This window comes from Vanacampus margaritifer, chromosome 1 (genome assembly GCF_051991255.1).
Source record: "Vanacampus margaritifer isolate UIUO_Vmar chromosome 1, RoL_Vmar_1.0, whole genome shotgun sequence".
NCBI classification, from domain to species: domain Eukaryota; kingdom Metazoa; phylum Chordata; class Actinopteri; order Syngnathiformes; family Syngnathidae; genus Vanacampus; species Vanacampus margaritifer.
Genome location: NC_135432.1, coordinates 51,999,332 through 52,019,165, shown reverse-complemented (window position 1 = coordinate 52,019,165; position 19,834 = coordinate 51,999,332). Strand labels below are relative to the sequence as shown.

Below are 19,834 nucleotides of genomic sequence, written 5' to 3'. Positions count from 1 at the left end.
TGTGTTATTCATAACCGCTTGTAAATGTCTACAAGCATTAACGGCAAAATAACGTTTGCGGGAGATTTACTGGTTATGGCAAAATAATCATTGCCTAAACAATCACAAACTAACGCTACAACATAGTCTCTGTAGTAACGTTATGCTACTTCTTCTTATGGTAAAACGTTATGCCACTTTTCCACATATTAAAGTAGTTGTCAAATGTGTAAAAGACACAAAGTCACAAAGTCGTTTCCATTCACAACATTAGCACATGGCTACCATGACCGAAATCACTGCCCCTTCCAGAGAGAAGGGTATGGCCTAGGCGTGGCCTGGAGCAGCTATTTACATAAAAGTGACACACCCCTAAAACAGGCTGTTTTGAAGAGAGCGTTTTTTGACTGATTTAGGGACAGCAAAAATATTATACCCAAAGTCAATTTTGACGAATGCATGTCACAGACATGTCTTTTACACATTTGAGGACTATTTTATTACGTATGTCGAAAAGGTGAATAATATGAGACTTTAAGTTCAGCTCCAAATGAAGGAAGGTGCCGGAGTACTGCTTTGCATGCTGTTTTGCAGCTTGCAATTCTTGCTTTGTTCCTGTTGTTGTTCCTAGGGTTGGCAGAAATGGAACATTGAAATGATCAAATCATTTGGAATTGATTCAGAAAAAGAATCGATCGTTTGGAACGTTCGAAACATCTCCTGACAGTGACATCTGGTGGCCAATTGTAAAATATCCCATTCAAACAATAGATTAGAGAAGTGTTAATTTACACAACTGGCAATCGGCATATACTTTAATAGTAATGGACGCCATAAGAGAGAGAAATAATATCATGGGAGAGAAAACGGCTGTAGGGCCAAACATGACAAAATGGACATCACAGTTGCTCAGGGCTCAGGTAACAACCAATCATGGCTCAGTTTAAAAAAACGGGTGAGCCATGATTGGTCGTTACCTCAGTCCTATGAAACCGGTGTAATTTCCAGTCGACAGCATGTGGCAAAATGGCCACTCCCTGTGAGATCAAATCCATGGACTCATGCTGCATTTGAGGAAGGTGGGAATTTGCCTGACTTTTCTGACCTCATACTAAGAAGTGTGCGCTACAACGGCCTTTTGAGCTTGGATCTGACGTCACTCGACAAGGGCAACCCTCATAGAGACGCAAACTGTGAATGGCAAAGCATAACATTTTGAACAGATATTTTTTTATCTTAATTTATTGTTACTTTCATTTAATTCTTTGACATAGGTCCACGTAACAACATGATTTGGACTGACTGCATGAACCAGAACAAACAATTTATCGGAATCAGCCATCTTTGTTTACATTCGCCTCGAACGCTTTGAGATTGGAACTGAAACAATCCGAGCTGGAAAAATCTGATTTAAGATAAGATAAGATACGATAAAATAAAACAAGATACACCTTTATTTATCCCACAGTGGAGAAATTCACAGCGTTACCAGCAGCAATACACATCATCACACATCATATATAAATAATATGTATCACAAAAAATACTTATGTATGAGTAAGAGTTTCAGCTAAAATGAAAGGAAAGGTTTATAAAACTGTGTTGAGACCAGAGATGGAGATGCTGAGGTTCTCTTTGGGAGTGACCAGGATGGATAGAATCTGGAATGAGTACATCAGAGGGACAGCACATGTTAGAGGCTTTGGAGATCAAGTCAGAGAGGCCAGACATGGGGAGAGATAGTGAGTATATTGGCAGAAGGATGCTGAGTTTCCAAATGCCAGGAAGAAGGTTTAGAGGAAGACCAAAGAGGAGGTTTATGGATGTAGTTAAAGACGACATGAAGGTAGTGTGAGAGCAGAGGATGCAGAGGACAGGGTTAGATCGTGGCAACTGATTCACTGTGGCGACCCCTGAAGGGAAAAGCCGAAAGGAAAAGAAGAATCGCTCAAATAAAAAGGCTTTTTTATCAACATTTTACAACATTATCGCTGGTCTCAACACAGTTTTATAAACCTTTCCTTTCATTTTAGCTGAAACTCTTCTATCACACATCACACCTGACACTTTTCTCCTCCAGCCTGCCTACACATGCTTAATCACTTCTTTTCCACACTCTCCATTGCTCTGGACTGTTGACTCTAAATACTTAAACTCCTCCACATTGTTGGTCTCTTCTCCATGTAACCTCACTCTTCCACTTGGGTCCCTCCCATTCACACACATATACTCTGTCTTGCTACAGCTAACCTTAATTCCCCTCCTTTCCGGGGCAAACCTCCACGCCTCTAGCTTCTCCTCCACCTGTTCTCTGCTGTCACTACAGATCACAATACCATCTGCAAACATCATAGTCCATGGAGATTCCTGTCTAACCTCGTCTGTCATCCTGTTCATTACCATAGCAAACAAGTAGGGGCTCAGAGCTGATCCCTGATGTAGTCCCACCTCCACTTTGAAATCCTCCGTCACACCTACAGCACACATCACCACTGTCTTTCAGTCCTCATACATGTCCTGCACCACTTGAACATACTTCTCTGTCACTGCAGACTTCCTCATACAAAACCACAGTTCCTCTCTGGGCACCCTGTCGTAAGCTTTCTCCCGATCTACAAAGACACAATGCAGCTCCTTCTGACCTCTGTACTTCTCTATCAACATCCTCAAAGCAAATACTGCATCTGGGGTACTCTTTTTTTGGGGGGGGGGGCATGAAACCATACTGCTGCTCACAAATGTTCACCTCTGCCCTCAGTCTAGCTTCAACTACTCTTTCCCATAGCTTCATTGTGTGGCTCATCATTTTTATTCCTCTGTAGTTGCCACAACTCTGCACATGTCCCTTGTTGTTAAAAATGGGCACCAGCACACTTCTCCTCTATTCCTCGGGCATCTTCTCACTGTCTAAGATCCTGTTGAACAACCTAGTCAAAAATTCTACTGCTACGTCTCCTAGACACTTCCATATCTTTACAGGTATATCATCAGGACCAAGTGCCTTTCCACACTTCCTCCTCTTCAATGCCCTTCTCACTTCATCCTTACTAATCTTTGCTACTTCCTGGTCCACAACAGTCACCTCTTCTACTCTTCGTTCTCTCTCATTTCCCTCATTCATCAACTCTTCAAAGTACTCTTTCCATCTTCCAATCACACTACTGGCATCTGTCAACACACTTCCATCCTTATCCTTTATTACCCTAACCTGTTGCACATCCTTCCCATCTTTGTCTCTTTGCCTTGCCAACCTGTATAGATCAATCTCTCCCTCCTCACTATCCAACCTAGCATACAAGTCATTGTAAGCCCCTTGTTTGGCCTTTGCCACTTCTACTTTCACCCTTTGCTGCATTTCCCTGTACTCTTGTCTACTTTCTTCAGTCCTCTGTGTCCCACTTCTTTTTAGCTAACCTCTTTCTCTGGATCCACTTCTGCACCTCCTCATTCCACCACCAAGTCTCCTTATCTCCTTTCCTTCCAGATGACACACCAAGGACGGTCCTAACTGTCTCCTTGATCACATTTGTTGTAGTTGACCAGTCATCTGGAAGCACCTCCTGACCATCCGTCTCAACTCCTTCCTGAAAGTCATACAACACTCTTCCTTTTTCAGCTTCCACCATTTCATCCTCTGCTCTGCCTTTGCCGTCTTTGTCTTCCACACCACCAGAGTCATCCTACACACTACCATCCTAAGCTGTCTGGCTACACGCTCACCTAGCACTACTTTGCAGTCGCTGATTTCCTTCAGATTACACCGTGTACACAAGATGTAGTCTACCTGTGTACTCCTACCTCTACTCTTGTAGGTCACCTTATGTTCCTGCCTCTTCTGGAAGAAAGTATTCACGACAGCCATTTCAATTTTTTTTGCAAAGTCAACCACCATCTGTCCTTCTGCATTCTTCTCCTGGATACCAAACCTGCCCATCACCTCATCATCACCTCTGTTTCCTGCACCAACAGGTCCATTGAAGTCTGCATCAACGACAACTCTCTCACTTCTACGGATGCTCTGCATCATTTCATCAAGGTCCAACCAAAAGTTCTCCTTCTCCTCCAGCTTACATCCTACCTGTGGCGCATACCCACTAACAACATTGATCATCACACCTTCGATTCCTAGCTTCAGGCTCATCACTCTATCTGACACTCTTTTTACCTCCAAGACGTTCCTAACAAACTCCTCCTTCACGATAACTCCTACTCCATTTCGCTTCCTATCTACACCATAATAGAGTAACTTGAACCCTGCTCCTAAACTTCTAGCTTTGCTCCCTTTCCACCTGGTCTCCTAAACACACAATATGTCCACCTTCCTCCTCTGCATCATGCATCATACCTTTTCCTGTCATAGTTCCAACATTCAAAGTCCCTACTCTCAGTCCCAGAATTTTGGTGTTCCTCTTCTCTTTCTTCCTACGAACACACCTTCCTCCTCTCCTTCTTCGACCAACAGTAGTCCAGTTTCCACTGGCATCCTGTAGGTCAACAGCACCGATGGTGGTCGTTATTAATCCGGGCCTGGACCGATCCGGTATGGAAGTCATGTTTTTGATTCGCATGTTTGATTTGGCCAAAGTTTTTACGTCGGATGCCCTTCCTGACACAACCCTTTGCATTTATCCGGGCTTGGGATCGGCACAAGAAGACACTGGCTTGTACCCCCTTGCGGCTATTTTTTTTTTACTTAAGCGATTAATCCTGATTAATCACAGCTCTAAAATGTGATTAATCTGATTAAAAATGTAATTGTTTGACAGCTCTAGAAATCAACCAAATTCAAATACGCAAATGTGCCTGTGACAGTTGAGCTCATTATGGATTTGTTGTTGTTTTTTTTATTATTATCCATAATCCTGTTACACTACAGGTTTAATGTATTAACTAGTCCCTAGATGTTGCAATGACATTTCTGTTTGGATGGCATGTTGCGTCTTTAAAAATACATTATTAATGACAAAGTTCCAATCGTCCCTATCTGACTGAAATTAGAAGCACCGTTGTCACCACGCATAATGAGTCCTGAACCTGACCTGAACCGTTGTCAAACATGAGTTTTTTTGTTTAGTTTTTTTTCCTTGTGCAATGGTTGCAATCGGTCACTCTTACTCCCCATAGCTTTCCCATAACCAAGCAGAGGAGGGGATCTCCTCCTCTGCTTGGTTATGGGAAAGCTCTAGAGAGCCACACAGAAGTTACAGAATTATGCCTTTGCCTTTTCTGTGATCCTCCACGGTTTGGAATTTTGCACTTTTCCTAACATCTCTCCCATTCTTCTTTCCCCCTTGCATGATTTGCGGCCTTTGGCATATTGTCATTTTCCATTCTGACGTTCCTTCTGCCCGCCATCTGTCTTAAACATTGCTCCTCCTCACTCACTTTCAATTAGATAAACAAACGATGAGAGTTTGTCCCTTGGAAGGTCCACTGTGACCTTTACAAGCATAACGCCTACACTACTGCGCATGTATTTATTTCCATGTGGGGAAAAAAAGTACACATAGGCCTGCTTCAGTACAGAAAAATGTGTTGTGGTAAATTTGGATTTTAATGTATTTAAATTCAGACTAGGGAACAAGATGTATAAAGAGCCTCTTTATGTTTGTCTGTACGTTACAACTGACCACAGTAGTGGGGAAAACAATTTCAAACGAGCTGACGCTCCAGTTTCAGTTCCCTTTGGTGCTCTTTGTAATACCACCATCTAGTGAGAAGAGGGATTATTACAGCCTAGACTCGAGAATAGCCAACTCATCTGATAGTAGAAATAAAATAATTTATTAAGATTTTATAGTATAAAAAATTGCAAAGGAGTACAGGGCCATTAAATTTAAGAATATTGTTTGCACTTTTTTTCTCACAATATAGCAATTAAATTCTCATCTGGTAAAAAACAAAAAATACAAATGTATTCTTTTTTTAAATTAAGTACCCCCCCCCCAATAATTTTCAAAGTTCAAACATTATACAAAATATCTAAATTTCCTCAAGATTTAGATTTTCTTGACATTCATGCCCCCACAAATCATGTCCATATGAATAAGAAAGTCCACGTTTTCTTCTTTATTGAGTTGGAGGCGGCCTCTTGACCTTGTCTACCTCCTCCACCTGTTTGTCACAGCTGCGCCTCTCCTGTTCATCCTGCTTGTGACCCCCCCCACCACTGTTTGACATGCGTGTTGAGCCTCTCCAGGCTGTCAATGGAGTGGTTGATGACAAGCGCCAACCAGGCCAGGCCGAAGAATATCCATGAGGCCATGAGGACGCTGTACCACTCCGGGTACGCTTTGTCTGGGTTACTGTCTGCAAATGAAACATCTAAATAAGATGACAATGGTGGTGAGAAAGCCTGACGAGCGTTTGCTGAGACGTACCTGCCACGAAGTCTCCAAATCCGATGGTGCTGAGAGTGATGAAGCAGTAGTAGATGGCCTGCGAGTAGGTCCAACCTTCATGAAGCTGGAAGACGAGCATGGGAACAATGAAGAAGAGGAGGACCCCGGACAGGTAGCACACCGAGTAGACCAAGAAGTGCGACCATCTCTAAGAGGAGAAAAGGAGAAGGTGAAACATCAACAAAACGATCATCAAAGAGCTCCTCACCCGTCTGCCCGTCTTTCCCTCCAGGAAGTCGGAGATGTTCCGCTCAATGGCGAGCATGTACTTGCCCACCCTGTTAAGCACCACCATATTGAGCGGGATGCCAAAAAGGGCAAAGAACACACAGAAAATCTGACCAGGGGTGGAGCTGGGGCTCATGTTTCCATAACCTGAAATTGATAAACATGTTGCAGAAGATTACATTCTTCTTATTTGTCACATTTCAGAACAAGAATACACTACACACGTGTAGTCATTTTAATTTATTAGTTTTAGTATTCGTTTTAACTTTAATTTGTGTGTGTGTACACGCGTGTATTTCTTGTGTGCAAGATAAAAAATATATATCACGGTAAGTATTGTGTAGTAAATAAAACAACACAAATATTGTTTAAAAGCATTTTTAAAAACAATGATCCACAAATCAAATACAAGTACTGTATAACAGTCCACAGAATTTGAAGTACAATTAGTACAATGCATAATACTGCTTCTAAATTTAGATGCATCCCAACCCTGACATCTTCAAGCTAGGATGGTCTCGCTCATCCCTTATTTATCAAGTTGCCAACTTCTAAAGTTTATTTGTGGTATGAATTTGTGTGTTCGACCTCCATTCTTCTGGCTTAACTAACGTCTGTGCTGTCTTGCTACCCAAATAAAAACATTAAAAAATTAACTCCAATAGCTTATGTATTAAATTAATTGAGAAAGACGAAAACTGACGTTTTACTATTATTATAGTTTTGAAAACATAAAATTTCAATTACATTTTTTTTAAAAGCATTTTTGTTTTTATTACTAACTAACCTATTGTTGTGACCACGGTGGCAGCAAACAGAGCTGAGCTGGTGAATTTCCAGAATCCGTCTGAGGTGCTGTTGCCTTTCAAACTCAGGCCCACTTTAGAGGCATCTTCAATAACCTGGGGGGGAGAACAACAACACAAAAAGCAAAATGTCAGACAACGTGTTGACATTAGCTTTTTTGGGGGTTTGTGCTGTAGGGTGAAGACACTTCTCAGAAGTCAGCAGTCTTACATCATAGTCATCATCTCTGTGTGAAATACAACCAGGCTAGACAACAAACAGTCTTAACATCGACAGTCTTGTGATGTACAACATACAGTATATCAGCAATGATATTCACAACCCAGCCATCGCCGCGCCTCGGCCCTCAAAACCCCAGACACCGACTGGCGAACTCTACCCCTACACCGTGGATGTGACCCCACCCAGTGTATATACAAGTGTGTGTGTGTGGTTCATTAAAATTGGGAGCAGGTGAGATGGAGCAGAGGGAAATTATATCCCCCCGCTGCGATCCACCTGCATCCCAGAAATGTGTTGGTGAGTGTACGTGGTGCATTAAAAAAACGGGGGCGGGAGGCTTGGTGGTGCCAACCGATGGCTCCCCATCCCAACTCACCTGCCCCTCCTAGTTGTCGGGTGCATTAAAATTGAAGGGGAGTTGCAGGGCAAAGACGGTGTCCCCACCCTACCCCACCACCACAAGGAGTGTGTTATGTGCCCTACATGTCTATTTACAAAGTGTATTGTGCAAAACTAGTGGAGTGAGTTAAGAGGAGCGATTTCGGATTTCGTTGGAGCAGCTAACAAGAGCGGCTATCGGGAGAAGCTAAAAAAAAAAAAGTTAGTAAAAGCCTGCGAGAGCATAGCAGAAGGCAACAAGCGACGGGAGCCCAATTCACAGGGCTCAGTGACGACCACCTGCAGGCCCCAGCTGTGGAAGTTAAGCGGCACTGGGTTCAACACTAGCTACGAGCACTATGTTCGCGAAATTGTCTTTACGGTACTCATATCAGGAAGATGGCGGTGAAACATGTCGAATTCCAGTAAGGACCTCCGTCACCTATGTAATATAATTGGTAATTACTAGGCCTACAATAATATATTAAAAAAATATCTCGATGCACTCTTAAAACAGTTGGGTCAAAAGTAACCCAATTATGAATAAAAAATGGATAGATCCAATTCCACTGCCTAGAAAATCCATTTCAATTTTGAAAATGAGAGCGCTCGCCATCTAGTAAGCTACTGGGTAACTGTTTGTTGCTAATGCATAACAGAGGTCAGCAGTGGTACTTTTGAGTAAAAAAAAAGGCTTGAAAAATATGAATGTGGATTAATTATGGGATAAGCAATTAGTTGTTTCAAATATGCAACGCCTGCCTGCACATGATAGTCTGATTAATATTGTGTTTGTGGAATAGAAGTTAAGCAGCAAAATCCACCTGTTTTTATCTCAGGAGGCGGCCATTTTGCCACTTGCTGTCAACAGAAAATGACATCACAGTTGCTCAGGTAACAACCAATCACGGCTCACCTGTTCAAATGTACCGTGATTGGTCATTACCTAAGCAACTGTGACATCATTTTCAGAAGAAGAGTTTATTCAAGCACAAGCACTCACGCACACCACGCACAAGCTTAACACAGAGGCTGCAGCTGCGCCTTCGGTGCAATAAAAGTGACAAAAAGTGACAAATTCCACAATACATTAAAAATTAATGAACATTGAAAATATCTGCACACTGTCCCATTAAGTCTTATTCTCACAATTGGGAAATGGGAGCAAAGTGGAGAAGAGATTCAAGAACATTAGGCAATGACATTATGTGGCTACTTACATGAACAATAAATGTTAATACACGTAACTGAGAGCAGCACAGTGGACTAGTGGTTAGCACGGTTGAGGTTCGAATCTTGTCTCGGGCCTTCCTGTTTGGATCAACATGTTCTCCCCGTGCTTGTGTGCGTTTTCTCTGCATGAGTTTGCCGACTTTGTCCCGCATTCGTGCATGTTAGAGTATTTGAATAGGAGTGACTTGTTTGGGTGAATGACCCACTATTACACCATCAGTGCCTCTTTTTTTTTTTTTTTTTTTCAAACTCATATGTCTTGCCAGAATAGTTTCTGTTCCCAGATAAGATGTGGATTCTGCAAATGATAGGAAGTGAAAATTAAAGTGTCACTATAAAAGATGTGTTTTGACTTGGCAAGAGCATTTAGTTTGGCCACTACGGTGAGTGAAAACTGAAAATTGAGAGTAAAACCGTGACGAGCAGTTATTCTAGCTGTCATCGTCACCAAAGCAAAATTTCCTTTGGCGAGGATGTGCGGTAAATAAAACTCAAGGATGTGGTGCGCATTTGGAAGTGAATGATGGTTCAAATGTGGCCCAAGGGCCCAACTGTGAACAGGACACGGTCAGAGCTTCATCACTTTTCAATATGTGTGACACGCTGTAAATGATAACTGAGCAGCCAGCTTGAGGAATTGCGACAATTACATGCCCATTGCAAATGAATATGACGCTACATTTAAAGCTAAGCGCTTTCACAGGCTCGCTGGGACGCACTGACTAAATAAAGCAGCTGTAGTATATGGCACCTAGAAGCTGTAGAATCATACCCCAAAAATCTTTTGCATAGCTACAGCTTAAAAGAGCATCTGTTGAAGTATTTTAAGAGGAGACGTGCAGTCTGAAAGCAAATTGTATAAACAGCAGAAAAGCAAAGCGGTCAGATGGAAATCAGGTGGTCCCCCATTTAAAACCACGAGTTGATAAGCGATCCTGAAGGTAATGGAAGACTGAAGAATAGAATTATTCAGGCATTTGCGGGCAATGCTTGCTTTGTCTTAAAGTGTGGAAAGATTCCAGTATATGAAACTCTCAGGATCTTCTCTTTTGTGTTTGTCTGTTTAGTTTCTTCTATGTGCTTTATGTGTGATACTTTTGTTGAGATGTAATTTATATTTTATCCATCATGCCACTTTTGTTTGGTTCAATGTAATTGTTTTACTGCAATGTGTTTATTTACATTGAGAGGTGATTTTCTGTTTTGCGAAATGAACACTGGGTGGCAGCACTAACCTGCACTGTCACAGGGACCACGTATTGTACAGCGGAGAAGGGTTGCTCATAATCAGAGTGCATGGACAAAAGTGTCCAGCGTCGCTGAATTACGTGGTGTATTTCTGATACTTACAGGTTAGTTTTTGACATTTTTGTGTGGCTAAATGTTTATAAGCAGCCCCGAATGCCCAGTGATGTGTTAAATGTGAGCTAAATGTGCTTTAAATATATTTAAAATGTTACGGTTTGCAACTTGGTGCAATGTAACTTGAGACTAGCATATGACGCAGTCACTTAATTTTTAGTTTTATTTTTATTTGGCTCCTGGGCATTTGAGGATTATTTTCCTATTTGTACAAATTGAAATGTACTCTTGTATGTGGAGTACTTTGCTCAAAATGCAACGAGCCAACGCTTGCCGAGTTAGCGAAAACTACGTCGCCGGCCTTGTTTAAAATGGCGCAGGTTGATTGCGGCCAGGAATGTTCTAGACTGTACCATATATGCCGGAAAGTTATTCAGCCATAATAGTTTTTCAATTCGTTTTCATTAAAAAGTAAATGTGTTATAGCTTAACTGCAAGATATAAATATAGACAGATTTTACTTGTTGCTCAAAATTAATCTTGAACAAAAACTCTCAAAAAACACCTGCGAACATCTTTGCCACTTTTTACAAGCCCTGCCGAAAACCCAAAATTGGCTATGTTCGCAGACTACACTTCACAAGGCAACCTCCACTTACTACAATTATTATTTTGAGCGAGCAAGGAGTAATGGCTGATATAAAATTTGTGATTAATCGTGTTAACTAGTGAAGTCATGCGATTAATTACGATTACAAATTTTAATCGCCTGATGCCCCTAATTTTTAATAATCTTTTATTTAAAAAAGAAAATAATTTTAAATAATATTTTTATTATTATTTTTCTAAAGAAAATATTAAAAAATTAGGGGCGTCAGGTGATTACAATTTTGATCGTAATTAATCGCATGACACAAATTTTATGTCTGTTCTAATACAATAAAAAACAAATCTAGGTTTTCATACTCTTGTTAACAAAAGTGGGAAAAAAACTAATAGAAATAGTTCAAATGAATTTTTCTATATTTTCTATAATGGCAGTGAATGAGTTAATAGTGGGTTTTTAAAATGAAAGAATTATTAGTTTGTCAATAGATGGCACTAAATCCTAAACACTGTCTCATAAAGTGTAAAAAAAAAAAGAACAAAAAAAGAAAAATAAGAAAAGGAAAAAAATGGCTTATCCCGGTTATTCGCTTATTCTGATTCATTGTGGATTTCCATTTGTGACCATTTATAAGACGGTTTCTGGTTACAACATGAACTAGTGGGGCTGATGTCCACCTAACTAGGATGAAAGTATTGAACAGCAGAGTGTTTACTAGAAGTGATCTTCCTTACCTGAGCCACCTCCTGGAGGCCATCTTGGTCCAGACACGTGTACGTCGACAACAGCTTCTCTTTGTTCATCAATAAGAGACTGATGTCCTTCTCCCCGAGATCCCCCTCCAACTTCCAAAATACCACCCCGCCAATGAGCACGTAGGCCACATAAACCGCCCCCAGCATCAAGATGGAGGGCACTCGGGCCAAATGGAACATTTCCTTTATTCCCATCTCAATTCTCTGTAGAAGATTTTTGTGGTAACGCCAGGTAGACGCCACGGCTATCGACTGTCGACAACAAGGCGTGCATAAACGTAAAGGCAAATCCAACTCCACCTGCACTACTGTTTTAATCACATCCGAGGCCTGTCATGCAAATTTGGTGCAGAGAAATGAGATGCCGGCTATGGCTGGACACAGTATGATGTGAGATGTGACTATTTGCAGACAAGAATATCTCATAAATGTCAAGACCACTACTTGCCTGTTGTCCATAAACCAACATTTGAGGTGATACTGTCTAACATTTCATTCTTTAAGATTTCACAAAGTGACACTAGCGTCCATTTTAAAAGCAAACACATTAAAATGTGACAGGTAAAAGGCACTTTTCTCCTTTTTTTCTGGGGTCACTTTTGCGTGTAATGTGCTCTCAGGCTACCTCGCATCCTGATTAATGTGTTTGCTTTAGATAGCCCAAACAGGCTCTATTCACTGCAGTTTTCCGTCAGCACACAAACACAGATGTTGACTCGCATGTTAATGCGTATACACAGTGGATATACAAAGTCTGCGCACCCCTGTTCAAATGCCAGGTTCTTGTGGTATAAAAAAAGAAGACGAAGATGAATCATTTTCAAACTTCTCTGCACCATTTTTGTTACAGTACCTATGAACTGTACAACTCAATTGGGGGAAAAATAAACAAAGGAGATCATGTGCTTGCACAAGTATGCACACCCTTTCTGATTGGGCAGCTAGAATTGGGGCTTTTGACAAGGTGGAAGGAATTCTGAACAGTTTTAGACCATTTGAGGCTTCAGTGAAAGCAAGAAAGTCAGGGAACACCTACTAGAATATCAACTTCATTTATGGTTAACAAGGTACACTTAACAGGTACCAAATGTCTTTTGACTCCCATTTAAATGGGTTTGAAAGCGAGTCGTGTGCATACTTGTGCAACCATCATATCTCAGTTGTTTATTTTTATTTACAGTCTTGAAAAGAAACCCCCAATTCAGTTATACAGGTTTAAGATGACACTTTTAATATATAGCCTACAGTGCTGTATGTATATATATATATATATATATATATATATAGTAGGAATGTTGGATACAACTTTTTTTCAGAGCAATACCAGTACAAGTGCTGTACTCAACTCTTAAGTAGTCACTGATACCGATATCAAGTACCGATACCACTACTACTTTTGATACATAGAATTTCCCTGAAAAAACAAAAAACAGATCATTTTAAGTACTGTATTTTCACGACTATAAGGCGCACTTTCAAGTCTTAAATTTTCTCAAAAATCGATGGTGCGCCTAATAGTAAGGTGCGCCTTGTGTGTGGACCAAGTTCCAAAATCTGATAATAATACATTGCTTATATATAAGAAAGGCGGACCTGATTGAGGACAGACGAGACTCAACTTGGTGGCTACTTCTTCAGCACCTCCTGACAATCCCTCTCTCCCGCATTGGTGTTCGCTCTGCCTGTCGTGACTTGTGTTCAAACTTGTACATGTTCAGTGAGCATGTGTCCTCTTTTTTTCTTTTTTTTTTTGCTTGTTTCAGAGCTTAACGAGCCATGTACAAATTAATTGTTTGATTGGCAGCTCCCTCCCAAAGTGAACGGTCTGCCCGTGCAAGGAGTGAGGGAGTTGGAACATACCAAATGCAAAGGGTTGTCCGGGCTAAACTACTACATCCAGTAGTGTCACTGTAGTGTGACAAAAGTCACTTTGAAGTAGTGCAAGACTACACAGTGTAGGTAAACAGATCACACTACATAATAAAGACACGACAGAGGACACGACAACGAGACTGAATCCGACAATGAGACGGCGTGTTTGATGGAGAACTTGGCTTGCCCAGTTGTTTGTTTCGGATACAGAAAATCATGAGGACTGTGAGGGATTTGTGGATTAGGATTGATCAAAAGCAACGTGAGGACATTGTTATATACTTCAAGTACAACTGAACTCACTGTTTACATTGTTACTTCAACTGAACTCAGTTTTGTTCCGCTGGCTGCCTTTTTAAAAACATGGGCTAGCACCAGAATATGTTTTAGCATAATAGCATGCTACCATATGTTTTGAGCTAGTGGATGTTTAACCGTGCCTGCGCCCAATAGTGCGGTGCGCCTTATGGCCGATAAATACGGTAAGACCTATTTGTCACATTATAGCATTTTTCCTTAAAATTACTGTCAATTTTTTTTTTCATTCTTCCAATTTCTAGTTCGTGATGGCCACAAGAGGGTAGTCGTGAGTACCGCTACCTTGAGAGAAGGCCGGGTATCGGCCCGAAACCAATACTTGGGACCCGATCCCGGATAAGCAGATGAAGATGGATGGTCTGATTAAGACATGTATGAATTTAAGTTACAATATGTTTAATATTGTTCTTTTTAGTTTGTAGTGGTGTACAACTACAATGTTATCTTAAAATGAAAAAGCTGACCAAATAGATCTACAGTACTGTATGACCAAATTCTCAGTAGGATGCCGTACAGCTCTACACCACTGCAAACTACAATTACATGATAAAAATTAAACAGAATCAATCCAAATTGACCAATACTATCTCTGTAAAGGCATAGTTTTGATACAACTCTACCCATTAAAGAGCCCAGTATGTACATTACATATGTATAAGAATTTAAATGTTCAAGTCTTTTGTGTTATTATTATTATAAAATAAACAGTACATACAGAATAGAACAAACACAATTTTAGTCTATCACAATAATAATAAAACATAGCAATTCCAACCTTTCGTAATGGCTTATTGAGGTAGACTTAGCACCACATTAAACTCAAGATGTAAAGAGACAAATGTACAATATTGATGACGAAAGGGGAGAAATGGAGAATGACGTGATGTGATAAACAGTAATGATGCCACATGAAAAGTCTGAAGTGTAAATCAAATTTCCCTCTGGGTATAAAATAAAAGAGCATCAAACATGCACTTCTGACATATAGTAAGCTGTCAAATCTTTGAAGTGTCTTCCAGTTTATTGGATGACACGTCCTCTTCCTCCTTTTGTTTCTTAAAGCTGGGATGAGTCAAGCCGATGACATGCACCATTATTCGTGATCCCATGCTGAGGATAAGAGCAAGCCAGGCCAAGGCAAAGATGATCCATATACCGGCCAGGCTACGGTACAGAGAAATATACTCCTTGCCTGGGTCGGTCCCTGCGAGAGTAGACATCTGCTTAGCATACGTCCATTGAAAAGCTCCTGGTACTCACTCTCAAATCAAAGGATCATCTTAAATCAACAATATGTGTTATTGCTTGCTTATCTTGATGGTACACTGACTTTTAATAAGTACACCAGTGTCTCAATGTGTGTCATTGACATGGCAACCGCCAATTACCTGCAAGATATAACCTACCAATCCATGAAAACTGGGCCCTCAGATATATTTTTCTTTCCAATATGATTTTAGATGTTGTTGTTTTTTTTTGATGCAACTAGGGCTGGGCGATATGGCCAAAGAATTTCGATTTTGCAGTCATTCAGGAGGATTACCATTTGAATCGATTTTAATCTAATAAACCCAGCAAACGTTTATTTAAAGGTTTCATTTATTCAAAAATAATTCCTGTGCAAAATGTTCAGACAACAATACTGATATACTGATTCAAAAATCACTTTTAAAATTCACTTAGCATTCATAGTTTTAGCTTAAATGCCACAATTAAGTAGTTGGTAGCTATTGTAAACATGCCATGTAACCACCCATCCAGCATTCTACCACTTGTGCAAAAAACATTTGGATATAACAGAACATAAGAACAACATCTTTTAATAATCCAAAAGACAAAACTTGATTTTACGATTTAGCAAATTTTCAACAATTCTATTTTTAAAATGACGAATTAATTCGATTTATTGCCCAGCCCTAGATTTAGATTAAAAAATGTGTAGATGAATAAATATTTATCACATTTTACACACTAAAACAGTTGGGTCAAAAGTAACCCAATTATGGATCAAAAATGGACTGATCTACTTTATGGGTCAATTTGACCCAGACCCAACTTTCAGTGTTGTTTTATACAAAATTACCCAATTTTTTTACCCAAAGTTGGGTCAAATTAACCCAAGTAGAGGATCAGTCCATTTTTGACTCTGTTTTTATTTTGCCTATTTTGTGTGACATTTCCAAATTGGGTAAATAAAAATGATCATGCCCCAAGAATTCTGCCTAGTAACATGTCACCACATTTATTTATTCATTTATTTATTTTTAATGTTTGTCGTGAGCTCTCAACAACTGTGATGGCATTTTCAGTTAACAAGTGGCAAAATGGTGGGTTGTTTACATTGTTTAATTTTCCCTGAGATGGCTAAAAATGGGTGCACCACATTTAAACGAGTGAGGCTGCATAGAACATATTATTGTAAAGAATATTTTTTATATGACTTCCCATTTAACGACGCAGGCCTGTGAAGAATTTAAAATGGGAAAAAGTACTTTTTTTTTTTTTTTTTCTTCCACACCTTTTGCATTATGTTAGTGTTGGGGAATTGTGATGATGCTTTTTTTATGCTGTGTATTCAAATCAATAAACAACATACAAGCAAGCAACACAACACACATGCATGCAGCCCAGACAGGAAGAAACCACCAAACATTCTGTTTGGCTCCTACACCCAGCGTAAGATACCAAATTATCCACCTAACATTAATAACAATCATCAAGCTAAACTTAGTGAGTTATTTATGGCACAAAGTTTCGTAAAAATACACGGATTGAGCACAGACGGAAGCAGGTTTACGACAGTCGATCAGGGTAAGTACAGATGGTCCTTCTCAGTCTTGCGTATTTTTACAAATCGTCGCGTCATAAAGAACTTGCTGAAAATGTGGAGGCACTCGCCAATTTAGGTGATGACTAGCTGATGAAAGAACATATTTTTGCCCATCTCTGGTGGTCTAGTAATGATATCTGATATACAATTTTAAATAATAAGTAAATACAACTCATGTCCAGTTTTGTGGACGATCTTGCATCTAGAGCTTAAGTAAATTTTCAACAGAGCTAAAGGCTAGCTAGCTCGTTCAGTTGCTAGTTATCGCTAGCCTAGCCCATCTACAGCTACTTTTCAGGCCCAGACCCAAATGTATAATGCGTGTTTATCTTGAAGACACTTAGCTGGAAGCGAGGTCGTCCACACGGTTTAATCCATTGAAGACACAGCTCCCGCTTTGTTTTTGCTTTTGGAAATAATAGGACTCCATCTGACAAATTTGGGAAACCTCATGTCCGATTTACACAATCCACGGGCACATCACTGCACCATTTTGCTTGTTGGAACTTTTTTTGTAAGGTTTTATGGCATCTGAAAAAAGTTTCCTGGATCGATGTTACAATTGAAGTCTATCAGCCGAACACAAGCTTGACACCGTTAATTGTGAACGCTGTAATCTATTCGGGATCTGCCTCATCCAAGATAATCGAATAAATCCCAATAAACCAAGATCCCAAACCCCAAACTTTTTCAGTGCTTGTTTTGCGCTCTCTACTCACCCACCACATAATCTCCAAACCCAATGGTGCTGAGGGTAATGAAAGCAAAATAGAATCCCTCGCCAAATGTCCAGCCTTCCACGTAACTGAACAGAAGCGGCGGGATGACCAGGAACAGCAGACTACCAGTGATGAAGAAGGAACTCACTGCCAGCGCCTCGACAGTTTGCTGCAGAGGAGCACAGCAAACGTATATTTGAACATTCCACACTGAGCCAAACAAGTTTATCCTTTATTATTATTACCTTGTGCGGAACCACAGAGACCATGCCTCTCTCCAGACGACCCAGGTGGATGGTGAGACACTTGCCCAGCTGTTTGAGGAAGGCCAGGTTGAGCGGGATGCCGCACAGCGCATAAAAGACACAGAACACCTGACCGGACACAGTGCTGGGAGAGAGGTTGCCGTAGCCTGTCAAGCAAGGGAGGATTTATTTTGTCATTCAGCACAGGTCGGACATTGAAAGCATGCGCCTGGTAGGCTCTCACCTATCGTTGTGACCACAGTGCCGGCAAAAAAGAAGGCACTGCTGAAATCCCAATTACTTGGGTTAGTCGAGTTGCCCGAGGGATTCACGCCCCTTTCCCAGGCATCTAATATAACCTGTGAATGTTTATTTAAGTATTTTATTAAAAACAAAACCAGAAATTTCAACATCCCATGTCACCATGTTGTCAGTTATTTATTATATATCTAAGATAGCTAAGGTAAGGCAAAAATAAAAATAAAAAATCACTATGGAATCATTGTTTTTTACAGATCGCAGACTACTAGGTCTTAAAATCTCACTTGTCACAATCAAGCTTTAATTCTTACAGCCATTGTAATAAAAGCCGAACAAGTAACCTACAATACATACACAGTAAAACCCTGTCAAAATTGACCGATTTTTGATTTATTAGGCCAGGCCGTTATCTGCTAAGCATTTTATTAGCATGTGCTTAACCATTTAATGATATTGATATTTTGCTGTTTTCTTTCCCTCCTCAAATGTACTCAATGATTAAAACAGACAGCTACACTAAGCTGTCTGTTTATCCTCACATTATTGACAAGGTTTTGCTCTACAGCAGATTAACGAGAGGAACAGAAACAAGTCAAACCTGAACAAACTTCTCCAAAGCCGGTCCATCCAGGCAGGTGTAATTAGCCAAGAAATTCAACTTCTCAAGTTGGAAGTGGTTCCGATTGTTGCTTTCAGCCTCTCGCTCCAGAATCTGGAAAATGATGGCTCCAAATAGCAGGTAGGTGAGGTGGGCCAGAGCCAAAAGTACGGTCCAGCTCACTTTGACACGGACCAGCTGAATCCTCGCCATCAAAAATTTCCGCTAAACCACAATAGTCACACAGGCTGGTGATCAGATTGAGATCTAAATCTTATGAAAAGATTCAACATTAAAGGTCTTGAGGCGACACCGTAGATCGGCATCTTTGGAGATATCCCATGGAGACTGACGATGCCATTGTTGAGAGAGAAAAACTTCCTTCGTATCTGAGTTTCTATAACACAAAAGGTGTTGTTCTTCAGTAAAGCTGCATCTTGTGACCAGTAGATTGCCCTCCAAAGTAGGAGCATCCCCACAAGCTCTTCCTCTGATTGGTCAAAGAAGCCCAGTATCTGCCGGGACATGATTTATGAGTCGCTCGGGTGATGACTAAACACCTCTTCTCCATTAGGACGACATCTGGACACACACAGACAACCGTTTCAACCGTTTCTACTAATAAGGAAGCATCTTGTCTGTAGAACAAAAGTTAATAATTCACCTGACGGCTGTCCGGCGGTTAAGCAGTTCAGTAGAGCTGTACGCTGCAAGGGTACCGACAAGTCGAGTGGAAACCCGGGGATAATGTCAATCTGTCACAAATGATTTAACACCTTTGTGGAAATTGTCAAAATAATGTAGATTGCTGCCACAGCTTGACATGTGTCAAAGCGGGTTAATTTAATGTCATTTTATGTTGACAATTTGAAAGCATAATTTTTTTTCCCTCTACCTCAACGGCGCCTGCTAGAACAATCATACATTTTTACCAAATTGAGATGGCATTAATGTTTATGTTGGAGTAGGTATTAGAAAAGGGTTGACATGGAGGCTGGTGTCTGTGGATCTCACTCTGCTTCGTCTGTCCTTCCTTCCTTTCCTCAGTCTCTCCTTTGGTCTCTTGAGGTCTCCCTGAT

General features: G+C 40.5%; 2 protein-coding genes and 1 long non-coding RNA gene across 3 annotated transcripts; 1 reads left to right on the top strand and 2 right to left on the bottom strand.

Moving 5' to 3' along the window:
* Positions 1–6,121: 6,121 nt before the first annotated feature.
* Positions 6,122–12,107, bottom strand: LOC144062242 (potassium channel subfamily K member 17-like). The gene is made up of 5 exons (XM_077583444.1): positions 11,892–12,107; positions 7,396–7,510; positions 6,589–6,755; positions 6,360–6,528; positions 6,122–6,288 (listed from the first exon to the last, which is right to left on the bottom strand). Exons 1-5 carry the CDS (start codon positions 12,105–12,107, stop codon positions 6,122–6,124), a joined length of 834 nt encoding a protein of 277 aa, XP_077439570.1.
* On the top strand, positions 10,525–18,237 carry LOC144062349 (uncharacterized). Its single transcript, XR_013296393.1, has 3 exons — positions 10,525–10,600; positions 14,345–14,474; positions 15,165–18,237. It is a non-coding gene; the product is annotated as an uncharacterized LOC144062349 (long non-coding RNA).
* Positions 14,598–18,973, bottom strand: LOC144062186 (potassium channel, subfamily K, member 16-like). The gene is made up of 5 exons (XM_077583309.1): positions 18,756–18,973; positions 18,141–18,255; positions 17,897–18,063; positions 17,652–17,820; positions 14,598–15,306 (listed from the first exon to the last, which is right to left on the bottom strand). Exons 1-5 carry the CDS (start codon positions 18,966–18,968, stop codon positions 15,098–15,100), a joined length of 873 nt encoding a protein of 290 aa, XP_077439435.1. The 5' UTR covers positions 18,969–18,973; the 3' UTR covers positions 14,598–15,097.
* Positions 18,974–19,834: the final 861 nt, after the last annotated feature.

What these genes read in the sequence shown, in the direction of transcription:
- LOC144062242 (XM_077583444.1), bottom strand. Translation starts at nt 12,107, where the DNA reads ATGGGAATAAAGGAAATGTTCCATTTGGCCCGAGTGCCCTCCATCTTG. An exon ending in GCCTCCAGGAGGTGGCTCAG is followed by an intron (nt 7,511 to 11,891) that starts GTAAGGAAGATC and finishes TCTCCCCCCCAG; the next exon opens with GTTATTGAAGATGCCTCTAA. An exon ending in AGGGAAAGACGGGCAGACGG is followed by an intron (nt 6,529 to 6,588) that starts GTGAGGAGCTCT and finishes TTCTCCTCTTAG; the next exon opens with AGATGGTCGCACTTCTTGGT.
- LOC144062186 (XM_077583309.1), bottom strand. Translation starts at nt 18,968, where the DNA reads ATGGCGAGGATTCAGCTGGTCCGTGTCAAAGTGAGCTGGACCGTACTT. An exon ending in CACTGTGGTCACAACGATAG is followed by an intron (nt 18,064 to 18,140) that starts GTGAGAGCCTAC and finishes CTTGCTTGACAG; the next exon opens with GCTACGGCAACCTCTCTCCC. An exon ending in TCTCTGTGGTTCCGCACAAG is followed by an intron (nt 17,821 to 17,896) that starts GTAATAATAATA and finishes GCTCCTCTGCAG; the next exon opens with CAAACTGTCGAGGCGCTGGC.